The 26648-nt window shown below is 46.8% G+C and overlaps 1 protein-coding gene across 2 annotated transcripts in view; it reads right to left on the bottom strand.

Annotated features, from left to right (window-relative positions):
- Positions 1 to 26648, bottom strand: part of NOX4 (NADPH oxidase 4) — a 102852-nt gene that overhangs the window by 11646 nt on the left and 64558 nt on the right. Inside the window, exons 13-14 of one of the 2 annotated variants that reach the window (XM_044442173.1) lie at positions 5036 to 5155; positions 1876 to 1984 (exon numbers count right to left, since the gene is read on the bottom strand). In XM_044442173.1, coding sequence (XP_044298108.1) covers positions 1876 to 1984; positions 5036 to 5155 — 229 coding nt within the window. The remainder of the gene's footprint in view (positions 1 to 1875; positions 1985 to 5035; positions 5156 to 26648) is intronic. The other variant, XM_044442174.1, reaches the window with a different exon arrangement.

Genomic DNA, 26648 nt, shown 5'->3' with positions numbered 1-26648 from the left:
TCCTGAGCAGATTTTGAGGGCATGGGTGTTCCCAGTTACAATGCATGGCTGTGAAAGTTGGACCTTAAGGAAGACTGAGCGCCGAAGGACTGAGGCCTTTGAATTGTGGTGCTGGAGGAGACTCCAGAGAGTCCCTTAGACTGCAAGGTGATTAAACTGGTCAGTCCTAGAGGAGATCAACCCTGACTGCTCTTCAGAAGGCCAGATCCTGAAGATGAAACTCAAATACTTTGGCCACCTAATGAGAAGGAAGGACTCCCTGGAGAAGAGCCTAATGCTGGGAACAATAGATGGCAAAAGAAGAAGGGGACAGCAGAGAATGAGGTGGCTGGATGGAGTCACTGAAGCAGTTGGTGTGAGCTTAAGTGTACTCCGGGGGATGGTGGAGGACAGGAAGGCCTGGAGGAATGTTGTCCATGGGGTCGCTATGGGTCGGACACAACTTCACAACTAGCAACAACAAAGAGAGCTGCAGAGGAAGGACTTCAATAGACAGAATTCCTTTGTCAGGGCTCCCTTTGCTGCTTCCATGGTTAGCATTGTTTCTGTAGCAGAATGACAGCATTAGATCCAGGCCAGTGGGTGTGAAATGGAGTGTAATCACCAGCCCAAAATTATGCCCCAGGCTGAACTTGCATATTCTTCACTAAATGCAGGGTGGGCTGTCCAAACAAGGACTCTATTACGTAGGGTGCAGTTGAGAGTTGCGGGGCATTTTCCTTGCCTAAGCATGCATAGGATTGCACCTTTAAGTGCTTGGAATGTTTCAGGCACAGCCTGTAATATTTAAAGCCTTTGAAAACCATGATCTGATAACAGGAGATGTTCCTCTGCCTGTGGGTAAATGCAGCCTCCGCTTAACAAATTGTTTATGGCAGCAGTTATTGCAACAGGAATAACATGGGCAGCTCCACTTCCCTCGGAATTGCCCCATGGGATGCTGTCATGATGGGACAATGGCAGTGTAACAACTGCTTTCTTCCCAGGGGATTCCTGAAGTATATTAGCTAAACCAACTGTGTATCTGTGTGCATTTTATAAGTCTTGTATGCACAGAAGTGCATTTCTATGTGCAAACGGCAGTGCAAACACACACAGAACAACTGCAGATCTCCAAGATCCATGTCAGTTTGTTAGAGGAGCTCAAATTCCTCCCTCTTGCTTCATTCCAATTGTCAGTCGCATTTTATACTGAGCCAAGCGAAGCTTCCTTCTAAATAGACATGGATGGCCTTGTAATACCTCTCGCTCGAGAGAGATATTACTGCCACTCCATACGACTCTGGTGTGCCCACAACTGGAGTATTGTGCTCAGTTCTGGGCCCCTCATTACAGGAAGGATGTAGCCAGGTTGGAGTCAGTGCAGCGTAGGGCCACAAGGTTGGTGGCCAGTTTGCAGGGGATGGGGGATGGGGCGAGACTGAGGGAACTGGGTCTCTTCAGCCTGGAGAAGAGGAGACTCTGAGGGGATCTGTTGGCGACAGGTATGTGAGGGGGAGTCACACAGAGGTGGGTAGAGACCTGTTCTCCCCTGCAGAGGAGGGCAGGACGTGCTCCAACGGAGCAAAGCTCAGGGAGCCAAGGTTCCATTTGGATGCCAGGAAGCATTTCCTGACAGTCAGGACCCTGAGGGTGTGGAATGGGCTTCCACGAGAGGTCGTTGAGGCCCCATCGGTGCGGGTGTTCAAGGATAGGCTGGACGTCCACATGGTGGGCATGTCATGAGCGGAGCCGGCTGGAGCCGGAGGTCATACTAGATGGCCCGGGAGGCCCCTTCTGACTTGCTCTGATTCTATGTTTCTATGTAATATGAGCGTGCTTTTAAAGGGGGGGGGGCTGATTAGTCTTCCACAAGACAACATCTCTCCCGCTTACCTTGTTATGCAATCTGCAGATCAGATCAGCGAACCAGCAGAATGACTGGATGTCTCGGCACACCCAAATTAGGTAAAGTCTCCTGAGTTTATAGCATTCCCAGTCATCGCTTTACACCAAAGCCACAGAGGGGTGGGTGGATGGGGAGGAAGAAGTGAAAAAACAAAACAATTTGATTATGTTGCCCTCACAAGTTGAGGGTCACTGGTTCCCCCCAGCTCCCATTCTGTTGTATATTTTTTCTTTTGATTTTTATACACATTTTTTATTTTTTATTTTGCATAAAACAAGTAGGCCTACCTAGGACTACCATTGTTAAAGTCAGGGTAGTAAAAAATACCTTCAAATTTCAACCTCCTGTGTTTAATAGTTTCCTTTTGATATACCAAATCGTACCTGAGGTAGCAAAATGTCCCTTAATTGCATTACTTTTATACCTCAAGCAAAAGTGCAAAAAAAGAGGTTAGCTAAGGTCATTTCCATCTCTTTTCAAAACCAAGAGTGCAAGCTAAGCCCTTCAGGAAACAGAATGAAAATCCATTGTGAGAATGGATTGCTAGTTTTAGGTTTGAAGGTCAATCCATGATTTTGGAAGGTGAAGGTCAACAGGCAAAACACTGTTATGCAGATTTTATTTCTATTAATAGTCTCCAGAAAGAGTAAATCTTAAATTACCTGTATTTGCTGAAAGCTGAAATTCATTCTTGTGTTGACTGAAACCTCCTGGAGGAAACATTCAGCCAATAAAATGCATTTCATATGCAAAACTTGCCTTTGTCTAAGGTCAAAGATTAGTCCATTTGTGACCTGTCCTAGGTTTCATACTGATGATTATGGCACAGGAGTATACCCAGGTAATTTTGTTGTCCAGGTGAAGTTTGGGCAACCACATTTTGGGGATTACAAAAGATTGGACAACCACATGTTAGGGATTACATGAGCAAAGCCAGCTGGAGCTGGGGGTCAGACTAGATGGCTCGGGAGGCCCCTTCTGACTCACTTTGTTTCTATGCTTCTATATAACGCTTAAGCATCCTAGACTGTGGATCATTCCAGAATGGGTCCTCTTCACATGGTGCACTCAAGAGATGCTGGACTGCAACTCTCATCATTCTGAGCTGCCATGCTCCACATCCTAAAAATGATCAAGCTTCCTACAGTGTAAAGAAGCAAGTCTTATCTAGACATGGGGAAGGAACCCATGGAGGCCAATTTTGCTGCCAAGAAAGGGAAGGCATGGGAGCGTTATGCAAGCCAGTCTTCTGCAGAGGCAAGGCTGGCCCTATCATTACCCAGAGTGAGGCAGGGCCTCAGCCAGCAGGTGCTGGAAGGTGGCTCAAGGATCTGAAGAAGAAAGCACAACCTGCCCTGTATCCTCAAAGCTAGCCCCCCATCTTATGAGGGGAAGGGTGCTTTGCCATTGGCAGAGTTGGAGAAAGATTCAACTGCTGGTCCACTGCTGGAAAGGAAGAGGGGCTATTTTATCTCTTGCCTCAGGCCAGTCCTGTTTACAAGTCCAAGTGCAAGTACCAAGAAGGCAGCTCTCTAGCATGTTCTACGAGGTGCAGATGAGATCACAGAGGAAGGACAAGAAAGATGCTGATGGCATTGTCACCTCCTCCCCTCCACTCTCAGCCCACAAGCCAAGGGGCACAGGTCCCTTCCAGAATGCCAAACGCAGTTCATATCCACCCATTCCATTTCCCAGGGGCCTGTCACATGATAGCCCCACACGAAACATGAAATAAGGGTGGAGCTGTGCAGATACCCATGGCAGAGCTGGGCAAACAGGCCTGGCGCTCTGCTTTCAGGCGAAAGAGAGCCCACGGATATCCAACTGCATCTCTGCATGGTTGTTGCTGTTAAATGCCCATACCGATCAATGGCCAAAGCTCTCTGGGCAGTTCCCACATGTCCACCCTCTTCTCCCCTTGCCTCCACTTCTTTCCTTTTATTTCCCTCATGTGGCCTGTTGACGTTTAGACTCTAAACCACTTGGAACAAAGGGCTGTTCTTTATTGCAGAGGTCCATGTTAACCTGTTTTTTGTTTAGTTGCTAAGTTGTGTCCAACCCTTCACAACCCCATGGACAACATTCCTCCAGGCTCTCCCATCCTCCACCATCCTTCAGAGTCCACCCAAGCCCACAGCAAGCACCCCAGTGATCCCACCTAACCACCTCAACCCCTGCCGTCCCCTTCTCTTTTTGCCTTCAATCGTTCCCGGCATTAGGCTCTTCTCCAATGAGTCCTTCCTTCTCAATAGCTGGCAGAGTATTGAGTTTCATCATCACTATCTGACTTTCTAAAGAACAGTCAGGATGGATTTCCTTTAAGATATCTGTTTTGATTTCTTTACAGTCCAAGGGACTCGCAGGAGTCTTCTCCAGCACCACAATTCAAAGGCATCAATTTTTTGATGCTCATTTTTCCGTACGGTCCAACTCTTCCAGCCATACATTAGCGGTCACCATCTGCGGTGATCTTGTTGCTCAGGAAAATAAAATCTGTCATTACCTCCATTTCTTCCCCATCTATTTGCCAGGAAGTGATAGAACTGGATGCCATGATCTTAGTTTTCTTAATATTGAGTTTCAAGGCAACTTTTGCACTCTCCTCTTTTATCCTCATCAAGAGGCTGTTTAGTTCCTCTTCACTTTCTGCCATTAGAGTGGTATTGTCTGCATATCTGAGGTTGTTGATATTTCTTCTGGCAATCTTAATTCGTATTTGTGATTCATCTAGCACAGCCTTTTGCATGATGTACTCTGCGTATAAGTTAAATAGGCAGAGTAACAATATGCAGCCTTGCCATACTGCTTTCAAAATTTTGAACTAATCAGTAGTTTCATGTCCAGTTCTCACTGTTGCTTCTTGGCCCACATAGAGGTTTCTCAAGAGACAAATAAGATGGTCTTGTACTCCCATCTCTTTAAGAACTTTCTGCAATTGGGTCCTTTTAACTAGGGATTATAGGCCCTGAACCAGGAACCTGCTGCCCTGAGCTAAAGTACTCCTCCAAAAGCTGCGTTTTATAAAAGTACGGCATTGCATTTCTAGAACCAATCACATTCCAGCAGGGACACTTTGGTACAAGGACATCAGTAAATCCCCAGGCAGTGGTGGGGCAGGAAAGCTTGGCCGTGCTGACGGTTACTTACAGCAAGGTGTTGAGGATGGATGCAAACGGAGTCACGCCGATGCCTCCGGCCACACAGAGACTGATTTCATAGTTGAAGGATTCTTCAAAGGGGCTCCCGAAGGGACCATCTACATACACCCTATAGGAAAACAAGGAGCAAACGCTTTTGCAAAGATAACATAGGTTTTAAAAAATTGGGATGATGTCAAAACAATATGGTGCATTCGAATTAAAATGCCTTTAGATGAAATGGGTGAAATGGTCTCATCTGTGAGGAATGGCAGGGGTGGAGAACAACCATTCTGGTAGCCCTGAGTATACCTGGGCCTGCAGATTTACCACCAGTGGTGTTTCCACCAGCTACAAGCTGCAAAAGAGAGCATTCCTAGGGCAGGCCTGGAAAAGTCAGAGACGGTCTTAGATCAGCCAGACACCAGTGTTGCCACTCTTTCTTTTGATAGGAGTGCAAGAGACTTCTGCCCCTCAAGTGGCCAAATAGTGACCTGCTGAAACTCATGGAATCTCCAGAATCCACTATCAGAATATAGTAGCTCTCCTCCTTCTCTCCCTCAGAATGGCCACTGCCTCACCTGGATTAGATGAGAAAAAGAGGAGGAACTAAGTGCTGTCTGCATGTTGTTGGCACTTACATGCATGCTGGAGCCCGTACCTCCAGATAACCTGCCCCCGTGGTTTCGTGGATATTCAATAGCATGGGAGATAAAATAAAACCCTGCAGTAAGTACCATATGGCTTAACTGCTATTGCTCAGAGCAATAATCCCCCAGCACCACCTTCTGGAGTTGGCCAGTCCGGTAGCAGCAGAGCCACTGCAAAGCAGTGCAACCAGCTCCCAGCCCAGCCATCCCCTCTAGAAGGATAACATGGGCAATGGTACTGAAAACTCTGAGAGGTCCAGAAGAACCAATATTGCATTTTTCAAAAATACACAGTAGTCGAACATGACTGCTAGTTCAGGGATTTGTAAATATTTCTGTAGCATGTGCTGGTACATTTGGCATTTCCAAGTGATTTGCAAAGTGAAATGAAACTGTCTTACACTGCTAGCTGAATTACATTGCTTCAGCTCTGGGGGCAAGACAGCACCCTTCACATCACCTGTGGGCAGCCTGCTAGTGGAGGGGGTGCATGGCAGCTCTGCAGAGCAAACTAGACTGGAATGACCGTGCGGGCGCCGTGTCAGCGCCCTCCAAACCATGGAGCATCTGCTGTGGAGGGTGGGTCAGTCTCTTGCTCACAGCAAGCTGTGCAGCAGACGTCCCTGTCAGGTGCCGCAGTGGAGGAGAAGGATGACTGGAAGGGCAGGAGCAAGTGGGGGCTGCAGCTTCGGCGCTCCTCCAGGGGCGCCTAGTGCAGTTTCTCCCACTGAGCACGAGAGTTTTCAGGAGGGGAGGGGGAGCAGATCCAGAAGCCAGTCCTTGATCCCAAAGGAGGTGTCGGGGGAGGTGAGCCTCTCAGCTGGAGGGGCTCCATGGCCCTCAACATCTAGCCTTTCAGGGACAAGAGCCCCCCAAGGGCTGAGACAGCCTTGGTCTTTCCTGAAAGGGAAAGACCTGGGACCAGTTTGGGTTCAGCTCCTTCCAGGTGTAGAGGCCTCTCCTTCCAGCTTTCGTGGAAGGGTATTTAGAGTTTACATTAACTGTACAGTTTCATGAAAAGAACTGCGTTTTTATTTTATTCGTTGGCCAGGGCGACTTATTTTATACTGTTAACTTGTTTTATATTGTTAATTTATAGTATTTTAATTGATTTATTTGTAAGCCACCCCGAGGCTTCGGCGAATGGGGCGGCATAGAAATTTTCCAAATAAAATAAAAATAAATAAAATTTGGAACTGGAGGGGAGGGACTGGCTTATGACATTTACTGCCTGAGCCAAGTTCCTCTTCTTTCTAAAGGAAGGACTAGCCATGCCTGAGCAGGCAACATACTGGCAGACTCTCGCCACCCCTCTCCGAAGCAGAGTGGGAGACCAAATATGCCGTTGGCCTAACTTCCTTGTGCTGCTGAAGATTACAGTCTGAGTTCAAGGCCCCATTAGACCGGGCAAGCCTTGGTCCCATACATCTCCTTCTCTAACAAACAGAGGTCAGTCCACAGGCGAGCTTGTAATGATTACCGCCGGTGAACAATGCCTCCTCTGTCTTTCTATTACTTTGGCTTGGAAGTATTATAGGGCATGACCTAAGGTTCAGGTCAGCTGCTCCCCCGCAACAAGACAAGCCCTGCTCTCTGCTTGGAGGCAAAAGTTTGTGCCACTGAAAGCCATTTGATTTATCTCTTTGCAGAATAAGGAACTTGGGTCAGCAAACCAATGTAGCATTTAGGCCAGCCTGTCTCAGAAAAATGTAGCAAGAGCTGGGCAAGGCATTGAGAAAGCCAACATTAAGCAATTCCAATTAGAAAATGCCTACCCAAGGGCCAAACTAGACCTCCTGCTTACATTTTCTGGCTTGATTAGAGGAAGGGGACTCTACTTCAGTGAGCAGGGAGGGGAGGCCCTTTCCTCCACAGCTGTCATTACGGTGTCCTCTATGTCTCCTGAGCTGGCTACATGGCTCAGTAAAAGAAAAGTTCCCCTCGCTGCGACATGGCCCCTTCTGCAGACCTGACTTAAAAGCAGGCTTTGCATGTTACAGGATGAATTACACAAGCGGTGGCTGGCTGAGGATGTCCCCTTGCAATGCTTCCACGTAAGATGTGTTGGGGGAGGGACCATAGCTTGGTGCTGAACACATGCTTGGCATGCAAGACGTCTCAAAGTCAGTGCTGCGCATCTCCCAGGAGGACTGAAAAAACTGCCTGGAAGCCTGAAGAGCCATGGCCAGTCTGTGTTGACAGCACTCGATCAGACCAGTGCTCCAACTCAGCCTCCATTGGAAACACAGTTCATTTATTTGTTACTTGTCTATACCACACAATAGCTGCTTAGTGGCTGGAGCTTTCTTTGTTTCTAACGTTGCAAAAGGGTTGTGGATTCCCTGGAAAGATACCTGTGATGGTCATATGGGCCAGAGGTCCTCAAGCTTTATGGGCCCATTTGGGATTTTGAGAGACCACATCATGTGCTCTCACAAAATGTCTGCCATGGGGGGACTTACCCAGTCAGAAAATGACACCCATGCTGGACATGGTTGCCCATATCCCAGGGCAAACTGGTGAGATTAAAAGAAAAGTCAAAAACTTGAGCACACAGTAGAGAGGAGGCCTGAATTCCAAAACACAAAATCTCTTTTAGTACCCCATTTTCAGCGACAGCTAACTTGGCCAGGGCTGCCACATAGGACCTAGAGGCATTCATGGAGACAAAGTTTGCTGAAGGGCGACAATCTATTCTACAAGATTAATAGCCCGACCTGTTGTCAGACACCCAGGGGGACTGGGAGCCTCATGCCAGCGGGGACTCCTCATCCACTGCAGCTTTTCTTTTGAACTTTGTAGGAGCTTGTCAGGGCATGCTATGGTGGTGAACCTAATTAGGGGGTGGAGATCAGCACCATGGATAGCTCAAACACTGCCATGGAGGAGGACTGACACAGGAGTCACCATCCTCTCCTGCTGATACCTCACCCTGCTTACCGGTACTTGCTCAACTAAAAACCTCTCACTCTGCCAGCGTGTGCATCTCCAGTCTATTTACGCTGGTCTGGACACAAGGCAGCCCCAGCTCGTTAGCTAGTCCGCTTGGAATAGCCTTGGCACCTAATTTCCTTGGCTGCTGTTGCTCTTCTGCAGCTGCAAACTGCATTCCCCAGCTGTTCGCTCTCCAGCAATTTTACAGTGCCTTCGATGTGCATGCGAGTGAAGTTGTGTTTCAGGACGGCACAGTCAGAGGACTGGTCCATGCAATCCATGCAAAAGCTCCAGGGTGACTGGAAAAGGGGGAGGGCAAAGGACCTGTCTTGCTTTTTCACAGGTGTGCAAGTTCACCTGACGCACGCCTTATTGGCTTCGGCTTGCCTTCCATACCGATTCATTTCCTACTGTGGCACTTCACTGACAGAAATCTCTCAGCCTAAATATCCACACAGCTTCATCTTTATTGCTTTGAAACCATAATTGCCTTAAAATGAAAAAATATTTCTCTCCAGCCTTTTATAACTGAAGCATTTCCTTCACCACTTCTTGGGTCAGCTCTTTTTTTGATTCTCGTTTTCCCTCTCAAAACTAATTGAGATTACAAGCCTGCAGGGCAGATGAGGCTGACTTGCTTATCCTGTGTACGGTGCCTAGCTGTTGTAGGTTTCTAAAATCCTTCAAAACTCCCTAATGGCCTGTCGGGCCTGACGGATGGTGTGGAAGACGGGATCAGCTCCATTCCCTTTTCCCAGCCCTTCCCCATCCATATCTCTTCCACAGCTGGGAAGGCCCAAACTTTGCTCAATCCATTGTCAGAAATCTTTCATTCTATCATCTGCTCACTGATGGAATTGGATTTTTTGCAGGAGAATCTCATTCTGCTTGTGTTAATTTGCATGTGCATTAATGTGCACTAGAGAAAATCTGTATTTAAAGAATGTGCTAGAACTAATCTGCATTAACAGTGAATGAGTTCTAAATGTACATTAACTAATGTACATTAGATATTGGGAGTTCATGTGTATCTTCCCCCAAACCGGAAAACTTATGGAAAATGTACAGATCTTCATTTTCACATGCAGTCTTTGTGACCTGGAAAACTGGTCTGGTGTGGAACTGGAATTGGTCTGCTGTGGTGTCAGATTAATAGAAATCAGAATCATTTTCTCCTTTGCAGGTTTCTCCCTAATCACATCCCTAATCACAGCCATAAGTTCACCAAAGGGCAGGCACTATCTCAGATAGTGGTGAGCCAAGTCTTTATCACCCTGCCCTTCAACCTCCCCTCACCCCAATGCTCATAGAATCCATGAGGAACCCGTGAGAAAACTGGGAATATTGGGCTGGAAAGGTTAAGGGTAGAAGCTGCTGGTGGAGCAAGCGATGGGTTTCTTTCCGCAACCTCCTTCTCAGGGCATGGCAAAGAAACGCAGTGAACCTGCAATTCAGCCTCAGTTCTCTGTTTTTGCTCCCTTCCCTTGGCCTAGGCAAAAGCCAGTGTCAGAAACAGCATTAAGACAGTCTCGCTATGGAGTTCTGCAGAACCTTGTAAATAAATTGATTATGTTACTAGCACTGTTATTCATTTTTACTTTTATATATTGGCCGATTCCATAGGCTCAGGGTGGAAATTGACTAAAAAACAACATATGAAATGAAACGGATATGCAAACTAATCTGGAAAGACCTGTTGGAAGGGCTACATATTTAACTCCCTCTTAAAGGTTGCAATCTGGGCTATCAGACACATCTCTCCTGGCAGGCCATTCCACAGTGAAGGGGAGAGCAGAGAGAAAGTCGTCCGGGTAGCTGGCATTAACCTTACAGAAGATTGTCCCCAGAGGACCTTAGTGGGTGAAGCGGAATGTAAGGGCACAGGTACCCTTGAAGGTATTATGGATCCAAGCCATGAAAGGTTTTAAGGGTAATTGAAAACACCTTGTACTGTTTCTGGAAACATTTGGCAACCAGTGCAAAGACTCTAAAATAGGTGATCTGTGGTCTGTTCATGAAGTCCAGGAGACCAGACCAGCTGCCACATTTTGTACTGGTTACAGTTGCTACAATAGGCACAAGGATAGGCCTAAGTAGAGCGCATTGCAGAAACTGAGCCTAGAGGTTACCAATGCCTGTTTTCAGGTCATTCTCTTCCAGTAAGGGATGCTGTTGGCTAATCAGCTGAAGAAGGAGCAGACATTCCTGATCACAGCTTCAGTCTAAGCTGACATCTGAAGGGCTGGGTCAAGCAGAACCTCCAAACTGCAAACACAGTCCTTCAAGGGAAGCGTGGCCCCATCTGAACCAGTTGACACTCCTCTGATCCTGGGTTTGGACTCTTACCAGAAAGTACCACTGTTTTGTCTGGATTCAAGTCCAGTTTGTTTTTCTCATCCATCCCATTACAGTTTCAAGCAAACATTCAGAGAGGAGACACTGTCTCTAGAAACAGCAGCAGATGATGGTAAGAGAGAAGTAGAACTGAGTGTCATCAGCATAGTGAAAAGATCTATTCTCACTTCTCCAGATGATCTCTCCCAGTGACTTCATTGGAGATGTTAAACACCACTGGAGTCAGAATAGAGCTCCGTGGGACTCTGCAAGTCAGCTCCTTCTAAGAATCTCAAAACATCACCATCTGGAACCACCCAAGCGGTAGGAATGAAACCACTGCAAAGCAGAATGCCTCCAATTCCCAGCTCCCTTGGATGATCCAGAAGGATATTACAGTCCATAGTATCAAAAGGCACTCAGAGTTCCAACAGAACCAACAGGGATACATTTCCCTTGTCTATTCCAAGTCACAGATAATTCAGCAGACCAAAGCAGTCTCCACTCCATGTCCTGCTTGAAGCCAGCTTGAAATGGATCCAGAAAATCAGAATCACTCAGGACTTCATGGAAATAGGCAGGTTGTCAAGATGCAGGGGAATGCCAGCTTTGCTGAAGATACCCAGTGCTCCTCTCCTCTATTACTGCAATGTCACTGCCACCTTCACTCCATGTGAAAAGGGTGGCAAAACTGGGAGAAGGCATCTTGGCTCAGCCCTGTCTAAGGTCTTCTTCATAGCCTGAAATGGTCCCACACTTGGGAAATCCCCCCTTCTTCTCCTTGGGAACCATTTCATGCTTCTACTTTCCACATTCCTTTCCATTCCAATTTTAGAGAAACATTATTGCAAAGCTTCAGCCTCGAAAGTGCAACATGGCCCGCTTAATTTCAGATCAGCCTACCGGGCAATCCCTTTTCAACAGAGGCACAAATGAAATTGAGCACTGAGGAAGTCAATATCCTGTTGGCTCCAGGCACAGATCAGATCCAGGGTGTGGGGAACGGAATAGGGAGGAATCTTTCTGATGCAAAGTGATGAATGAAATGGCAAAATGTCAGAGAATACCAAATGAGCCTCCCAGGGACAGGAACTTTGGGGACCAGCGTGAAAGTCATTTATTTAAAGGCTCCTTGGAGAGGCAGTAACAGATTCTCGTCTCTTACCAACTCTGCAGCATTGTTTGGAAAAGGATGAAACAGAGCATGAAAAATAAGTCAGCAGTGATGCGCCATGTGGAGAAAGGTGCAGGGGGGGGGGATGATTCCTCATGCCCTCCTACCCCACAGCACTAATCAGATGGAGCTGAAGCCATCCAAGACATGTTTTACAAATCTCATCTCCTGACCCTTGCTGAAGCAGGATCCCCGGTTTGTGCTAGCAGCTCCCCTGCCGTGGAAATTGCTGGAGTGCATCACTTGTGCAGTTCTATTATTCCCCCATTTTCATCTCCACAACAGCCTGGCAAGAAAGAACTTTCGAAAGATGCTTGGACAGTCACAGAAGGAAGGCTACTGCCTGGTCACATAGGAGGCCCCAAGGTTCAGTTCAGTTCCAGGGGCACAGGGACATTCCAAGTTGGATGGATGGCTCATCTAACTCAGAACTGTCTTGAGATGCTGGGGATTTGAACCCTGGACCTTCTGCAAGCAAAGCATCCACTTGCTGCCAATTAGTTCACTGCGTGCAATTAACTCACAGAACTTACAAGACATGGTGTGGCTCCCGGAGCATGCTCGGCACCAGCAATTGGCACAGGCCAGGCCCCGCGGGCCCCTGCGACTGTTGCCGGCTACTGGCATTCCAATCCTTATTCCTTGCCTTCCTTTCTCTTAAGAAACAGTGATTATGGGGAGGCATGCAGGCTAGGAAGTGGCCAAGGCACCCAGCATTTCTTCTTCCAAGAATGCCCCAGGGTCCCAATGCAGGGGGCATTCTGGGAAAAGAAGAGGGCAGGTGGTTCAGCCTCAGCTGCAGTGTGTGTTGTCCGAATCATCATTAGAAAGAAAACGGGCACAAAAACTGTCCCCTGCCCAAAGTCATTTGGTAAGCATACCATGGTGTACATCAGGGAGTCAGGAGAGGCATACGGGAAGCATAGGCAGGCAGCCCAGAAAGCACCTTGCCTGGGTCCCCGTCAAACTTCATCTCAGCCCTACCCTAACCCTAACCCTAAACCTACCCGAGAGCTTAGAAGAGCCTGTAAATCTTGAACCCTTGACGGAAGGCACAACACAGTAGAGGCCTCTTTGCACCCTGCATACGGGCTTCTCGGACGCAGCTTGCGGTTGAGGCCCCATGGCAAGTGGCCCTCCGTGAACTGCCGAACAGCTCTGCTCACTTTCTACAAGCAAACCTGGGTCAGGAGTCACAGCACACTTCAAGCTGGCATGCTGCCTAATTATGTACAACCCACAGACTGGTTTTCTGTCTGGGAGTCTCTCTCCACGGCTCAGTTCTGCTCAACACAAGCTGCGGCACCGACACTGTGCACAACCTGCTGGAATCAGGCTGCAGAGTGAGCAGCAAAGGAAAATCCATTTTGCCAGAGCATCTTCTGCGGTTGTTCATGGACCAACAGTGGATGTGTAAGAAATCTGTTTCACTACATAATTTTAACAGATTTAGAAACATAGAAAATAAGCAAGTCAGAAAGGGTCTCCTGGGCCATCTAGTCTGACTCCTGGCTCCAGCTTGCGGGGGTCCCAGATTTTCCTGATTGGCATCTCCCAGACCCAAATGCAATTTGTTGCTGTAAAAACACGCATTTCAGAGGCCACGATGCATCACACACACATGCTCAGCAGCACAGCCACATTTGAAAAACGCACAAAACACAGGGCCCCACCTCCATTTGTGCCGCCCGGAGTCCGCCGCTGCTGCCTGCTGCTGCCGCTGCTGCACCAAGCCCAGGAGCACCAGCCCAGGCCCCTGCTCTGGCCTGCTTCCCCGGGTGTGTGTGAGAGACGCGCCAGGGCAGGGTGGGGCACGGGGAGGGGCCCTGCGGCCTACAAAGTGCTGGCAGCGTCCGGGGGCCGGTGGTCTTGGGCCGGCAGCTGAAGGGCGATGGCCTAAGGGCGGTGACGCCGCCGTTTGGGGGGCATTTGGGGGCCGGGGGGGCTGGGCTGGCCGGGGGCTTTGGTGGATTATTATTATTATTATTATTATTATTATTATTATTATTATTATTATTATAACATTTCTATGCCGCCCCTTGCCAAAACCTCGGGGCGGCTTACAACATGATAAAATACATTGAAATACAATAGTACATAATAAATTACCATGGCCTTGGTTTTGTTCATCTGTGGGCTAGCGGTGGTTTTAAGTAGGATATTTTCAGTAATTTTAACTTTCGGTTTTAGGTTGCTTTTAATTGGTGCATCTCGTGCTTTACTATGATGTTGCCTGGGGAGCGCGTGGGCACCACCATTGGGGTGGTGATGGGCAATGGGTGTTATGGCATTGGGGGTCTAACGGGTCTGCATAGAAGAAGGAGGGACAGATGGTTAACACCTGTCCCTCTTTCTGGTTATTCCCCCAACCAGCGGGTTTCAGAAAGATTTGTCAGCTGCCCCCCGGGCCTGTCAGTGCTGTTGCTTAATGCCAGGTCGGTCCAAACTAAGGCAACACTCATCCATGATTTGATCATGGATGAGAGGTCCGACCTGGCTTGTATCACAGAGACCTGGGCAGGTGAGGGGGTGGGATGTTGCCCTCTCACAATTGTGCCCGCCCGGGTACCTGGTCCAGCACCGACCACGCCCGGAGGTGAGGGGGGGGGGGTCGCTCTGGTTTATTGAGCTTCTATCTCCCTTGTGGGGCTTCCTGTCCTCTCGAGGCTGAGGCTGAAGTGCCTCCACTTGGTGTTGGGCAACCGAGACAGATTGGGGATTCTGTTGGTGTACCGTGCACCCTTCTGCCCAACAGAATCCCTGCCTGAGCTGATGGAGATCGTCTCGGACCTGGTGTTGAGGACTCCCAGGATGTTGGTCCTAGGGGACTTCAATCTCCATGCCGAGACGGTTCTAATCGGGGCGGCTCAGGACTTCATGGCCTCCATGGCGGCCATGGGGCTGTCTCAACATGTCAGTGGCCTGACCCATGAACGTGGACACACTCTGGACCTGGTTTTCTCGACGGGGCAGGAAGAGGGTGATCTGAGGGTGAGGAATTTAAGTTTGATGCCCTTGTCATGGTCAGATCATTTCCTCATAAGGTTTGAACTCGAGAGCGGCCTTTCCCTCTGTAAGGGTGCGGACCAGATTGTATTGGCCCGCCCCCAGAGCCAGATGGATCCTGATGGATTCCTGAAAGCTCTGGGAGATTTTCCGGTTGACAAGGCTGGTGATCCTGTCGATGCCCTGGCTGAACTGTGGAACGGGGAGATGACCAGGGCTATTGACATGATCGCTCCCAAGCGTCCTCTCCCACCTGACAGAGCCCATTCATCTCCCTGGTATACACCTGAATTACGGGCAATGAAGCAGGTTGGGAGACATCTAGAGCATAGGTGGAGGAGATCACGGGGTGAATCTGACTGAACACAAGAGCCCATTATCGGGCCTATGCTGTGGCAGTGACGATGGCGAAGAAGAAATTCTTCTTCGCTTCCATTGCCTCCTCACAATGCCGTCCAGCGGAGCTCTTTCGGGTGGTGCAAGGGCTGATACATCCAGGCCCAAAGAAAGATCTCATACCACCCTCAAAGGCCCGCTGTGACGACTTTGCCAGGCATTTCAGGGAGAAAATCGCTCAGATTCGTCACGAGCTGGACTCTACTATTGAACCAGATTCTACTGAGGAGATGCCAATGACGCCATCGAGTCCACAATTAATGGATGAATTTCAGTTGTTGTGGCCTGATGATGTGGACAAGGTGCTTGGACAAGTACACCCTACCACCTGCTTACTAGACCCATGCCCATCCTGGCTACTTAAGAAAGCCAAGGATGGGATTGGCACCTGGATCCTGGAGGTGGTCAATGCCTCTTTAAGAGACGGTCGGGTACCATCCTCTTTAAAAGAGGCGGTAGTCCGACCAGTCCTAAAGAAGGCAGCCCTGGATCCAGAGGTGGCTGCCAATTATAGACTGGTGGCCAACATCCCATTCCTGGGCAAGGTACTAGAGCAGGTGGTGGCGGGACAACTCCAAGCATTCTTGGATGAAACTGATTATCTGGACCCATTTCAGTCCGGCTTCATACTTGGGTATGGTACTGAATCTGCTTTGGTCGCCCTGTATGATGACCTGTGCAGGGAGAGAGATGGGGGAGTGTGTCCCTGTTAGTTCTCCTGGACCTCTCAGCAGCTTTCGATACCATCAACCATGGTATCCTTCTGAATAGGCCGGCGGGATTGGGAGTTGGAGGCACCATGTGGCGGTGGTTCTGCTCCTATCTCAACGGCCGATTTCAGAAGGTGGTGCTGGGGGACTATGGCTCTGCGCCATGGCAGTTATGCCATGGAGTTCCACAGGGGTCCACTTTGTCCCCCTTGCTATTCAACACCTACATGAAACCGCTGGGAGAGGTCATCCAGAGGTGTGGGCTGCGGAATCATCAGTATGCTGATGATACCCAGCTCTACCTCTCATTTTCCACCAATCCAGGTGAGGCAGTGGCTGTGCTGAACCGGTGCCTGGCCGAGGTAATGGGCTGGATGAGGGCCAATAAACTGAAGCTCAATCCAGACAAGACAGAGGTCCTGTTGGTGGGTGGTTTGGGACTCGGGATAAGGGACTTGGGCCTTGGCCTAAATGGGGTTGCACTCCCTCTGAGGGACAGGGTTCGCAGCTTAGGAGTGCTCCTCGACCCTGAGCTGTCTTTAGAAGCCCAGGTGATGGTGGTGGCGAGGAGCGCTTTCCTTCAGCTTCGGCTGATCCATCAGCTGTGTCCCCTCCTGGAGAACGATTGCCTGGCGACAGTGACACACACATTGGTAACTTCTCGATTAGATTTCTGCAACGCGCTCTACGTGGGGCTACCCTTGAAGACAGTCCGGATACTTCAATTGGTGAAGAATAGAGCTGCCAGGCTGCTGACGGGGACTGGGTGTTGTTCTCATATAACCCCAGTTCTCCGTCAGCTCCACTGGCTCCCGATTGAAGTCCGGGCCCAATTCAAGGTGTTGGTTATGACCTATAAAGCCCTTAACAGCTTGGGATCTGGTTACCTTAAGGAGTGCCTACGTCCATACATGCCCACCTGCCCCTTGAGATCAGCAACAGATGCCCTTCTCCAGAAACCCTCTGTGAATGATATTAGGAGGGTGAGTACCCGGAGGAGGGCTTTCTCTGTGGTGGCACCCCATCTATGGAATGTGCTCCCCAGAGCAGTCCGCCTGGTGCCGTCGTTATTTGTTTTTCGGCGCCAGGCTAAGACCTTTTTATTTAAAACTTATTTTAATTGTTAATTTATTATGTAGGTTTTTTAACAAAAAAAATTAAGCCGAGATGCACCAGGTTTTAATATTTTTATTGTATAATTTTTATATGCGTTTGTTTGTCTTTGTTGTGAGCCACCCCGAGGGTTTGTTGCGATGGGGGTGGCATAGAAATGTTTTAAATAAATAACTGTACACACTCCCCATATGGGAACAGAAGCATGCACGTAAACAAACAAAAAGGGTATGGAGTTTGTGAAGATTTTTTTTCTAAACCACAAGCCAATATTGGACGTCAGACAAAAGGAGTCTGACCTCCAAAACCCCCCTGACCATCTTGAAAAGTCTGAGGTGGACAGAGCTCTCCATGCCTAACTCTGCTCTGATTTTTGCAGGTGTGAGTCACTGGGGGCAGATGCCACCCCTGGGTCCTTTTACCCACTCCTCCATATGGAAGAACGGCTCTATTACAAATGAATTGTCAACCAGACTAGCCCTTGCTTATTTGGAAATAGTGGTGTTGAACTTGGATCAGACCATGGGGAATCAGAATGTATAACTGCTTGGATATAATCACTCACAGGGAGGGTACACAGCACCCTCCGGTTCAAACCAAAACTGGTTCCTCTGCACAAATTGCCGCACATCACAGTCCGACAGCTTGATGAATGGTCCCCTTCATTTCTTTCTAGAAACTTTAAAGTACTCAGTTGTTTGGGGAGGGGATTGTATACTTGCTTAAAGGAAGTTGTCTTGTATATGAGAAATGATACTGAATTATGTCAGATCTGATTTGCAGTCTCTGTTCTTAGTTTTGCTTGTCAATGAAGAATTAGACAAGGTAAAATGTAAGTCTTTTTCGGACTGAAGGCCCATGAAACTTTTGAAAGGTGTGATGGAAGTGGTCTTCACTACACATCCACTTTGTATCAACACTTTGCCTTCAGAATAGCTAAAGCAGGTCGAAATAACTTCCAGTGACCTTAAAGTGCTCTGCTGCAGGTTCACGCTATTTTTACATTTTTGGTTGGGTTGCACCATTGTGTAGATAAAGCTTTGAGGGCTGAATGTAATTCTAAGAAATTTCAGGGCTTGTAGTATATGCACACAGAGAAAGACTCTTCCAAGCAGTCCAGCAATGGGAAGTGGGTGGTTTTGAAGGGGAGAGTCAAATAAAAATGTTAAACCCTCATCTGCCTCAAATGCAATCCAGGACCACCATCTCTTAGAATATCACCCATTCCCTTTCAGTTCTCAAATATCCCACCCACAACTTTTATAGGAGATTGGACCCATGGAAATGGGGAGACAGTATAATCATCCTGGCTTTAATTCGAATAGATAAACAAACCTATTTATGAAGCTGCTGTTTTGCATGAATTGCATATCCTGCCTTCTGGAAACTCAGATGAGCTGGGTGTCCACTCTGTAGTGCAATTGCCGTGATTGGCTGTGAATGCAACACAGAACCTGAATCTATTGGGTCCTCACCCAGCACTCCAGCCACTACTCCACAATGGCTTTCCCCACCTGGGAGAATTCTATTCCTACTCTCCTCCTTTCCAGAAATATTATTGGACCAACCCTGCATTCATCTCTCAAACCCTCTCTCCTATCCCTCCTGCCTTATTTATAGAGATGGGAAAGCAAGGGATGGGAGATACTGTGAAAGATGGGAGGTCCACACTGGGTAAATCTGGGGGAAAGGAAAGGAAAGGAAAGGAAAGGAAAGGAAAGGAAAGGAAAGGACAGGAAGCCTTGTGATGGAGTGAGATCCTAGGGAGTTGAGGAGATAGCAGTTCAGTTGTCACTCATTTCTGTGCCAACAAACGACTATGGATGTTACATCTGAAGCTGTCTGAAGGTCACTCTCAAAGAACAGTCAATGCCTCCCCCAATATGAACCACCTATTTAAGAATTTCTCTGAGGTTTTCCTTCCAGGAAAGTTTGGGGAGCATGAGCGTGGCCCCTGATTGTGGAATGCTCTCCCCAGTCTTATCTGCCTTGCATCAACATTGCCATCTTTTGGGGAGCAGGTGAAACTTGCTTTTCTGTATTCTCACCCACTTGATGGCACGGGATGGCCTGTTTAATACATCACTTGTGTTGTTTACAGTCATCATAACTCTTTATATGTTTTATAGGCTGGATGCATTTTAATGGATAATTGTTCTAGTGATTTTAAACAGTGCACATTTTTGTTAACAACAAATTAATTAGAAGAAGATGAGGGGGGGGGAGGAGGAGATTATGATTTGGAACACTGATGGGGGAAATAATGGTGCCTCCAGATGGTATTATGATCAATATCACTGCTAGAATTGTTAAATACCATTTCATTCTTTTGTATAATTTTATACTGTTTTTAATTTGTTCATTGAAATATTATATTGTGGTTGAATTGTTTATGTATCTGTATTGTGTTGTATTGTACTTTTTTTGCATTTTGAGAATGTTTTGTTAGTTGCCCAGAGGGCTTTGGCTACTGGGGAATATAGAAACATCACCATCATCATCTTCATCATCATCATCATCATTATTGAAAAGGCAACGACAGTTAATAGAGGTAAGCTGGGAGATAGATCACAAAACATTTGCTCCCAATTTTAAATCTAAACATTTCTGAGGAGGACATTCAGCTCAGCTCTCCTTCAGAATCCAGAATTCCATGTTCCTGCACTAGCATCATACATGCCCAACTGTAGCAGAATTTCCTAGGAGAAATCAAGACATAACAATAGTTCTCAGCTTGTTGTTAATGAGCTGTGGGCCAATGACTCATTTCTTGTAATGAGCAAACATATTCTTTTTTCTTTACAAAAGATTAATTATGTTATAAACGGCAGTCAACGGCTCAGAAAACATACGTAATGATTTCTCTTTTAATTAGCTGCCAAAGTGTGGCTGATTTCCCCTGCATGGCGCAAGTCTATAAGCATGTCTGCACATGCACACAACAGTCAGTCCGTCGCTCTCCTCACGGATGGGACAGCTTCAGCTTTTTGCTGCACTGTAAATAGGGACCGTTATCATTTCAAGTTCTGCTACAGCTCCATCATCCAAGCAGCATGAGATTGAGGTTCAAAGAGTTCGTGGTTTGCAGCAAGGGAGAGCGACCACTAATTCTGCAGCACTGTAGAAGGAGCTGAAAATGTTTTTCAGATCTAGCCATTAAAAGCCAGGAGACACCAAAGGCCAAGCAGCAACTGCAGAAAAACTGTTCTCTGCATGTAATTATATTGTAGAAAATCTGGGGGGGGGGTGTTTTTTAAACACAACAAGTGCAACAGGATCGATTGGGAGGCTTGATTTGCCATTGCAAGTCACCGCTAAATGAGACACCTGCCTTCAAATCCTTCCACAGTGACATTTTGCAAAGTGAGCCAAGAAATGTCTGTGTTTGTACAAGAAAAGTACATTTCCCTGCTTTTTTTTTTTAATCTCTGTTCCATAGACAAGTCGATGTCTATTGGCTTTTTAATGAGTTTTGAGAGAGAGAGAGAGAGAGAGAGAGAGAGAGAGAGAGAGAGAGAGAGGGATCCCAATGAATTGGAATGAAATTCTCTTCTGCCTTCACCAGCGAAATTCAATAGGTGTAGCAATTCACAGCACAGGAAAGACCATGGACCTGCCTGCTATACAACTGGTGAAGATGAGGAACCACTCAGAAGAAAAAAAAGCGTAACCCTAATTCAGCAATAACATGGTTGAGGATTAAAAGCTAAGCACTCAAAGTTCTAGGTCTCATCTCTCTGTCTGGATTTCCTCCACATTAGATTTTTTTTTTAAATCTCAAGTTATTATTTGTGCCAAAAATTGAAAGCTTTAAGAATTTTGGTAAATCTGTTCTAAAAATCCAGCTGAAAGAAAATTCTCACCCATCTCTAGTTTGAACATATTGAACTGGTCTGGTGCTTACATAAATATATGTCTGAACTTTGGAGCAATACGTAAGAGTTTTGGGATTTTAATTTTCTTTTTCTTTTGGAGATCCTCCTGTCCCGAGACCAGAAAGCCATTGTCTGCATTGCATCTGAACCATCAACTAAATTACCAAAATTGATCAACATGAGCAAATCCAATGCTGTTGACTTTCATCAAAGAAATGCCACTTATTCAGGATCAGGTACACAGCTACGAATACTGTTGTGTCTAGTGTTCTTCCTGTTGGCAGGAAAAGTTCATCTGCTCCGCTTCAGAGAGGCCTCCAACCACGTATCTCCCTGAGGAAGGAGGATATGGCCACACCTTATTCGTCTTGCATTTGTATTCCTGCAGTGTACTCTGTTTTCGCTCTCCTTGAAAAGGATCTGGAAATGACAGCTACTGCAAAACACAGTGGCCAGAGAGTTGTCTTCCATGTGCGTTTTAGACCACATCATTCTCAGATCAGCTCCACTGGCTTCCTATTTGTCTCCAAGCCCAACTGGAGATCCCAGTTCTTACCTATGAAGCTTTGCATGAGGCCAGGATATCTGAGAGACCACCTTCTCATGCACGAGCCTACTCAGGGCCTCCTCTGTGGCCCCATTATCTGCCCGCCATCCCTCTGGAGAGATGAGACCGGTGGGGACCTGAGTTCCTCAGCAGCAGAGGTTCCAATGTCATGGGGCAGAGTAATCACTCCAGGCTTCAGCCTGAACTTTCAAGAGGCTGTCCGTGGTGCTGAACCTATTTTGGAGCTGGACTTCGGCATCATGGCTAGCTCCTGAAAACTTTAGACTACAGCTCAGATGGATACAGCAGCCCAGTGGCATTGGCACCATGCACTTCCACAGCTCCGCAGGTGCAGAATCCTTTTCTTGGGGAGTTGGGCACACTCATTATTGGCCTTCAGGTGTCTGCTCTGCCAATGTTTAACCATCAAAGGCTGCCCTTTGAGTTTAGAAGATGCCTGTTTATGGTTATGTATTTTACCTGCCTGAACTACAAAGCTGCCCAGCTTGTTCTGTGTGGGCACATTAGGAATTCAACCGTGTTTTCCAGCACTGACCTTTTTGCTTGCAATTCAGAACCTCTGCCCCGGGACCCAACCTGCAACCTGCATACTTTTTAAGCTCAGGAACATGCTTTGCATCATCCCAGGCATGGGTGAGAGGCGGATGGGATGCTGCCCGAGCAGCATGGGGTGCAGGATGCATGGTAGAGAGGAAGGCACTCAGTTTATATTCCAGGCTAGTGAAGCATTTTGTGGGGAAGTGACGCTCAGTCGATAAAGTGGTTGTACATTGTGAGCTGGGTGATTTCCAAGGCAGGACATGTTCCCTGTTTTACTGTGTGTACTGATACTGCACTGTTTATGGTACTTGGGAGGCAGGGTGAGAAAGCAAAATCGATGCTTATCCGAGAGTCCCTAGTGAGATCCTGTGTGGATCCTTCCACCAGGCAAACGGGAAAGGAAGGTGGTGGTAGTGATGTTGCGCATAACGCACAATGGCTGAGCGTGCTTATCAGCCCTTTTTGCTTGTTTCAAGTCATACTACATATTCTTTGTTTAACAAAGCCTCTCCACTTCATATCTATGACCAATAAAACCCATAATATGCCACAATGTTGGCCTACATGCAGTCGTTAACAATAATGAACCAATATAATATGCATGGGTAAAATAATATCTTATATATATATTATATAATTGCATTTTGGGTTCATTATTGATACTTCCTGCTTATGGTTCATTGCAGCACATTCTGGTAATGTATTCATGTATTTTGTTCCTTTATATTAAAGGCTACACCTTATTTCAGATTGAAATCCTACATGAGGGTTGTGCAAGGAAATATTTGGGAAGGAGAAAATCCAATGGATTTGCCTAACTGGCACCACAAATACAAACATCCCAGTGTTGCACATTTTTTAGAACTCTCCAATCACGTCCCCCTCCCAAAAGAGAAATGTAATGCTCCATTTCCAATCCCCATATTGGAAATGTTGCAGAAAGCTGCTGGCTTCAAATGCCAAGTCCTGCCCAAATGCCTTGCTGCACTCAGTAGAAGTTATCTCTGAGTAGGGACATGTAGGAATGCACCATTAGAATTATTTCCTTAACTTCTATGTTTGCTCTGCTTGGTATGCTTTGTTTTAATTTTGGTTAGGGTTATTTCTTTGTGAATCTTTCTGAAGATACAACTTAGCACATCCATGCAAAGATTTAATTGATAACCAAATAATCCCTTCTAATCTTTGGTGCCTTTCATTCTTCCCTAATCTATTGAATTTTATTTTATTACCCTTTTTTCAAAATATTCATATAAAATAGAATAAAAATAATATAAACTAGACTCAATACTCCAGATGAATCCGAACTCATAACAGAGTGATAGGGATTTGCATCAGAAGGAGGTGAAGTCTAATGGTCCAGAAGAACTGGGACAGTTCGGGCTCGTTCTGTTGGTTCCAATAGCAAGCGAGCATCTTCCAAAGCCAACAGAATAGAAGCTGCTTTAGAACAAGGCTTGGCCACCAAGTTGTTTTTACATGATATACACTGGCAGAATTTTGTCTCCAAATGGTGACTCACAATTAGACCCAGCAGAAGCAGCCCGAAGTTCCAAATTGGAGTCTGAATCAAAGCAGGGCTGGAGGGATCCAAACACATCTCTGCTGGGTCCTATTTGTGTCCACATTTGGACACTGTACTCCGAACATTAGCTTTTATGTTCAGGGTTCTATGACACAAGCCAAGATCATCATCCAGGATTTCCTTAAATAAAACTTGCTTCAACTCTTGGGGTGCCTCGTTCCTACAGTTCTCCTCCCTTTTGCTTAACGAACAAGTTCAAAGGCTGCCAAGTTTCCTTTGCAGAGCTGAGAGTCTTGCTATTTTTGCCACTGCTTCTGGAACCAGTTCCAGACACCAGACACCCTATTGGCTCCCAAAGCTTCGACTGGAAGTTGCCCAGTGGCTTTAATGAAATATCCCTTTCCTCTGCCCATTCCCAGGTTTCCTATGGACAACACTTGCTGGCTTCCCCCTACCCTGATCCTCCACACAATTTGACCCAGCTTAGTACAGAAGAACCTTCTTTCCTTCAGCTTGTGCCATCTGGAGCAACATCCCTGCATCTTTCCACTTCACTGGTTCTCTCAAATCTTGGGCGAAAATGCCTTCCTACTTTCCCAGGCAACTTAAGTGGGGTGGGGAGAACCATTCCACGGTTAATGATGCTACTTAAGCTGCAATTCCATGCTCACGTACCTGGGACTAAGGCAGGCCTTACTTAGGACTTACTTTTGAGTAGACATGTGTAGGACCATGTTGCTAATTAAGGCCAAGATTTTAAAATCCATGCCTGAGCAGTCGAAGAGGGAGAATAAAATTTGTTGGAAGGTGGAAGCAATGAACTTGACAAAGCACCGTACTGCTCCTGGAGGTTGGACACCATCACAGTTGGCCTGTTTCCGTATAGCCGTGGTGACCACACCTGGGGAAATGCAATACGGTGCTCTTCTCCTTCGCCTTCCACATTGCGGCACTACGGCGGATCGCAGTGGCCACCATCCTGACCCTTGCTTCCCGTGCCAAAGCCCCACCGGCATTCCCTGCCTTGTTCTCTGATTAGCACAGAGAATCAGAGGCCCGAGGTCCAGTGGAATTTAGGCATGATTCAACTCCTCGAGGACTCCACAAGCCCCCTGGCCATGCTCTGTAACTTTCTCCAAGGGTCAGGGTGGTAGCATGAAGAAATAATAACAACAGCAGTAACAACAATGATGAAGTGATGAGGATGAAAACGCAAAAGTGTCCTAAGTGAACTAGCTTGGACTTCAGGGACTTACCCACAAGTGTTCCTAGGATTACTCCCATAAGTATTTTGGTAAATGCATGTCAAAACTGTATATAAAACTGGGGGGGGAGGGTCAAATCTATAACATCATATATTATTATTTATAACAAAATATCATATATCTAACATAGGTTATAATATATAACATAATCCACATTTTGCACCAGGAAAAGTTGGATTATTTGACCATGTGGGCTATGCAAACAAAAGGATATGTTTGCTTTTGGCTTTTCTTTATCATGGGGAGGGGGAACGGGCTAAGAAGGGCAAGGAGGGATCCTCAGCCAACAGACCATTCAGCATCTTCCTATGCCCAGTCCTAATTCTCAAGAGTTCACCATGCAGATATTCCTTCAAGCCTGTATTTCCCATCATAAGATTTCATACCAAAATTCTACACTTATATGAACTGATTACTGACTGTGCATAACTCTGAGTCTGCATTAACATTCATGCTTTGCTCTTGTTCATGCTGTCCCTCATCATAGAATCATAGAATAGTAGATTTGAAAGAGCCCAGGGGACCACTGGGCCCAACCCCCTGCTCAGCGCAGGACTCCCAAGTTAAACCTGCCCTCTCAGATGGCTGTCCAGTTGCACCTTGGATGCCTCTGGTGTGGGAGAGCCCACAAGCTCCCTAGATCACTGGTTCTATTGTCATTTTGCTCAAACAGTCAGGAACTGCTTCTTGACGTACAGTCAAAATCTGGCTTCCTGTAACATGATATCATTATTCCATGCCCTGCACTCTGGGATAATCCAGGACAGATCCTGTCCTTGCTCTTTGTGACAACCTTTTAAGTCCTTGCAGAGTGCTAGACTATCTCCCCTCAGTCTCCTCTTCCCCAGGCTAAACATGCCCAGTTCTTTCAAGCTCTCCTCTCAGGGCTTTGTTTTTCATCCTTGGATCATCCTTGTTGCTCTCCTCTGAACCCATTCCAGCTTGTCTGCATCTTTCTTAAACAGTGAGGCCCAGAACTGGACACAGGACTCCAGGTGAGGTCTGACTAGTGCTGAGTAAAGAGGAACTAGTACTTCCATTAATTCAAAATGGGCTTGTTGGTTAACACACTGAATCTCCTGAGAAGTCATAACAGAAACAATCAAATTCAACCTGGAGAACAATGACTAATCAAGAAAATCCTTGAAGGAGAAGTCATACCTTGGGGTAAGGACCATGGTTTGCAGGTAGAGAGACACAGGCTTTACCTTTGGCATCCGCCATGGCCGGGGAGGGGAGAGAAAGTGAAGACAAGCATCCGTCTCTTCCTGAAACTACAGAAAGCTGCTCCCAGTAAGAGTATGCAGTACTGGGTTCAACAGGCACAAGAGCCCAAGGGTGTTCTAAGGTTTTTAGCTGTTGATGGTTCTAAGGAAATGGCATATGATCTCTAGTCAAAGTCTTAAGAGACGAGATGTTATAGGAATCAACAGAATTTGGGCTTTGCCACCTCACAAGACTTTTCTATATTCATTTAATGCTTCTATGAATTGCTTTTCCACTTAGCAAATATCCATTGTGGTATACAGTAAA

Source organism: Varanus komodoensis, unplaced genomic scaffold, assembly GCF_004798865.1.
Source record: "Varanus komodoensis strain SLA01 unplaced genomic scaffold, ASM479886v1 scaffold4, whole genome shotgun sequence".
Taxonomy (NCBI): domain Eukaryota; kingdom Metazoa; phylum Chordata; class Lepidosauria; order Squamata; family Varanidae; genus Varanus; species Varanus komodoensis.
This window is presented reverse-complemented; position numbering and strand designations above follow the sequence as displayed.